Source organism: Poecilia latipinna, unplaced genomic scaffold, assembly GCF_001443285.1.
Source record: "Poecilia latipinna isolate Pla-1442-1.1 unplaced genomic scaffold, P_latipinna-1.0 Scaffold2, whole genome shotgun sequence".
In the NCBI taxonomy this organism is placed as follows: domain Eukaryota; kingdom Metazoa; phylum Chordata; class Actinopteri; order Cyprinodontiformes; family Poeciliidae; genus Poecilia; species Poecilia latipinna.
The window spans coordinates 855239-859790 of record NW_015112618.1 but is presented as its reverse complement, the minus strand read 5'-3'; the positions used below and the strand labels follow the sequence as shown (position 1 = coordinate 859790).

The 4552-nt window shown below is 38.5% G+C and overlaps 1 protein-coding gene across 5 annotated transcripts in view; it reads right to left on the bottom strand.

The window, feature by feature from the left end:
• LOC106953331 (arf-GAP with coiled-coil, ANK repeat and PH domain-containing protein 2) overlaps positions 1-4552 on the bottom strand; it is a 59506-nt gene that overhangs the window by 20655 nt on the left and 34299 nt on the right. For 4 of the 5 annotated variants that reach the window (XM_015042058.1, XM_015042132.1, XM_015042216.1 and 1 more), the window contains exon 9: positions 1348-1422. In XM_015042058.1, coding sequence (XP_014897544.1) covers positions 1348-1422 — 75 coding nt within the window. Of the gene's footprint in view, positions 1-1347; positions 1423-4007; positions 4435-4552 lie in introns of those variants that run through there. The other variant, XM_015042381.1, reaches the window with a different exon arrangement.

Below are 4552 nucleotides of genomic sequence, written 5' to 3'. Positions count from 1 at the left end.
AAACCTTAGAAAAATTTTGTTGACGGGGGGGGTGGGTGGGGGGGGAGAGAGATAGGATTACTGCCGACGACATATTCGCGTTTGTAGATAGATTTTTACCCAGAATGCAAATGGAAAAAAACCGTGAGCGAAACTGTGACTGGTACTGACTAGGATATATTCCATGGAGGGAAACTAAGTTTCATATCTGCTCAAGAGCCCCCCTGGTGGTTGAAGAAAAATCCACATATATATGAAAAAAAACACTGAATGCTCTCTGGTATTGTTCAGGGGGCTGGACCAAATGAGGAGGCGGGCCGGATCCGGCCCACGGGCCGTAGTTTGGGGACCCCTGTTTAAGGGCATCATCAAACTCAACAGATGCAGGAGTCCCAGATCAGAAGATGTGCCACTGATCTGCTGCACGCTTTAGCAAAATGAGAAGCAGAGAAACTGAATGGTGAAATAAACAAGTGCTAATCAGTAGATCTGAAAGCACACTGAAACCAAACCGAGTTTGTTTAGCAACAGATTCCCGTCTGCTATCAATAATGCATGTGTGTGTAGCTGAGATCATCATCAGGGCTCACCTGACACCTGAGGGCGGACTACTACTGCCATTCCCTCAACTGACAAACACACACTCAACTCAACAAGTTAATACCCAAGTATGGCATTGTTTTCCTTTGTTTCTGACTCCCTTTACAAACTTTTATCAGATTCCTGATATAATTAAACAGCCAAACAAAATAGTATTACAGTTACTAAATATGCAAAATGCAGCTTTATTATGACTCAGTGAGAAAGTGAATGTTCTTCAGGGGACACAGCCAACAAGGAAGACAAATCGCTTTTTGACCTTCATGGAAAACGTTTTACAACACATGGCCCTGAAAACGCCATCTTCACTGTGGCACATAGTAGTGGCAGAATCATACTGTAGGGATATCTTTCTTCAGCTGCTCAGAGTTGAAGGATGGAGCTAAATTTTAGAGGCTGAAAAGGTCTGAAGCGTAGGTTCACCTTCCAGCAGGACGAGTGTAAACACACAGCCAGAGCTGCAATGGTGGAATGACTTTTATCACAGCAGACGTGTTGAAATGGACTAGTCAAAGTCCAGATGTGAATCCAATTAAGAATATTTGGCAAGTTTTTTTTTTTTTTTTTTACAAAATTTATGTTTACAGATACTTTCCATCCATTCAATCAGGGCTGAAGAAATTTTGAAAAGAAAAATGAGTAAACAAGTGAGAAAGTTCCAGATAAATTACATGCACATGACAAGTGTGTTGGTATGGAAACCGTCGGACCATGTTTGATTTAAACCCCCCCAAAAATGATGAGGTAACAGTATTCATGTGAATTTACCTTTTGTTGGATGGTGGAGTGTTTCTGCTCCATGTCCCTCTTCTCCTTGGCAGCATCGACCACCAGCTGGTCCAGCTGCAGGAGACAGAACAACATAGTCCAGTTCACCAAACCAACTGGTCAGAAACAGCCAAACGTCTCAGTCAGTCAAAAACAGCTTTAGCTTATGCATAAAGAGCAAAATGATCTCCCAACACAAAGATAAATAGCAGAGCTCAGAATCTGAGGAATGACAACCATTTATGGTTTGAGTGTGAGGTTCTGACCTCAACTGTGTTGAAAATTCATATTTTCAGCTTTATACTGATCGAGCAATGATCAGACCTAAACAAGGCAAGTTTTCTCTTCTAAACAAACTGGGCTGTGTAGAGCTGGCTTGATCATGGCTGAAATGAATGAGAAATTATCAAAAAAAATTTTCATTCCTTACAGTAAAAACTGCATGCAGGGAGGAAAACAAGGGCTCCTTTGAGAACACAGCAACTTAAAAAAAGCCTTCAATAAAGAGCTGGGGTTCATAGGCTGCTGCTGAAAATATGCCAGTTTGCCTTAAAGCTGTGAAATCTTAACTAGGTCTCTCAAGGGTTTGTTGCTGTGGCATGACCTAAATTATGCCGTTTGCAGCCTCGAACACAAAATAATCAGTATCTGATTAGAGGTCAATGTTTGAGGGGCTGCAGGAGGAATGTGAGCCGTGATGAAGAAGGTTCAAAGTTTCCTCTGCAAACTAAATATTCAGATACTGAGTAATATTGGAGTTTTAATGTAGACTGAAGCATTTGTGGTTAATCTGAAAGCTCACAATTCAAAATCTTTTATTTTATTTCAACAAAAAAAAAAAACTAAAATCACATCATGAAGTTACTTCTCAGCAAATGACTGAGCTGGTTTAGCCAAACTTCCTGGCTGCAATATGAAAGAAGGTTGACAGACAAATTTTAAAGAAATAAATACATGTGAAAAGAAACAGAAGGACAATTAACAGAATTGTTAATAAAAGATTGACTGCCTCTGGAGTCAGAACTTGGATAAAGGAATGGCTTCACACCCAAGCTCCACGCCAGAAAAACAACAAATGTTGCTCGTTGTGTTGCTAACCATTATCAGCATAATGTACATCTCTCCATTTTATGATTCAAACATTAGAAGTAACAAACAGGTGTGCATGTAAAGATTCATGGTGCAATGTGTGCCACTTGGATTCAACAGCGAAAACAAACATTTTATTCCTTCAACTTTCATATTCCTTTTATATTCATAGTCCTGCATGAAATTAAATCTTAATTTAGGGTTGCTTCTATTTAAACATTTATTAAGATGTGAGCAGATTTAATCAGATCCACCTTTTTTGTTTTTTTTTTGCAAAACTCTATTCAGAACACAAAATAATTCTTAATCATTTTAGAAAGTTGTAGTTAAAAGCAATATCACAGTAAAACACACATCATGTCATTTTTCTCGCCTTTCATGCCGACTATATGTCCATTTGAAGAAAAAGAAAGTGGTTGTACAAAAATATCTTCTATCAGGAAGTTGCTTAAACCTACTTTGTTTATTCATGGGACATATTCTGCCAAATTTCATAAGATTAGACAGATAAAAGGATCTTAACCAAAAGAACTTGGAATAGGGTGTAATGCAAGTCTTGAGGCTTTAACTTGCAGTTCAAATTTTTTGTATGTTAGCTATATATATTTATTGGACTACTTATCTTCATCGTTTACGATAATACTGAATGAACAAGATAAATAAATGTATAGCTGGTATGCAGGTACAGAATGTAAGTGGGAAATGGCAACTCATGGATATAAAACGGGGTTAAATCTGAAGGACTGAATCGTTCTGGGGATCATTTAGAAAGGTTTCTTTCTAGGTTGAAAATAAACGAAATGAACAGCTGTAGTAACTTTTGTATTTTTCACTTTTATGGCCCTCATGGCGAAACATGTTTAATTTTCATGGACATCAATGGATTTTTTTTTGAGTTAATGAACACTAAATAAATACATAAACATCGTAAAATGGCGTCTTCCATAAAGTACACACAGATTTTGCTGCTATCTGACCGTTTTAGAGAAGACAGGACTACAGCGGGGATTTGTTTTGCTTAGAGCGGAAATGGGTGGACGGGAGTGCAGCAGGCTGATAAGATCAGGATGGAAAATGTTTTTTCTCTGTTATGCTTTGATAACCAGTTCAGTCAAAACCATTCCGTCTCTCTGCTGCCTTCTATAAAACAGACTCATATTTAAAGTAAACCTGTTTTTAACATTATATCTGTGTTTCCAGCTCATGGCTGCCATGACAGAGTTTGTCAGTCGGCAGATGCATCTTGACTGACTGACCACAGATCTGTGCTGACATGAAAACTACAATGACAAGCTTTATGACTCATGGAACACATACAGAAAATCCCCATAACTGAACACAGCCAGTGAATTCATTCAGTCACAAGGTTGTGTGTCACTGAAAGTTTCAATCAGAAAGATTTGATCTGCAGGGCCAGCTGAGCATGAAGGAAAAGTAACAAAACCAGAAGATTAGAAAGCTTACCAGCAAACCAATCAGTTTCCCCTCAACATTTCTCAAAGTTTAGTTTACTTTTCTTTTCTTATATTCTCAAATATTTTTCTTTTAAATTGCTTGACAATGCTTGATACCTGCTGGCAGCTCCTCCACACCTCCCTGCACAGCCTTTCCATCTTCTTCAGCTTCATGATGAGAGACGATAGAAAACACAATCCTCTCGCCGCGGCTTCCCACAGCCCACACTCTGATCTCCCTCTCCTTCAAATTCAGAGCGACAGGCTTGTAATCCACAGCAGGGTTATAGTCCAGTTGTTTGTCAGCTTGAATTCAAAGTCTCTTGCTTTTTGTTTCCTCCCCTCTTCAAGGTTTGGGTCTTTTTACAGTCCTTTTCTTAAAGCCCTGAGAGTTTTCTTTTATTCCTTCCAGAAAAGAAAATCTGCATTTGAAAGTTTGTTCCTGTCACTGTCCTGACATCACTGGATGTTCGGGAAGCAAAGGAATGCTCTTCCCTTCAATTAGGTTTTCACTGCTCCATATTTTCAAATGTGGCTCCCAAAGACGCCACCGTTCAAAATGTAAAAAAAAAAAAAAAAAAAAAAAAAAAAAAATTTTAATTTTTTTTTAAAACAACAAAAAAATTTTTTTTCTGGGGATTTCTTCAACCCAGAGGGGTACA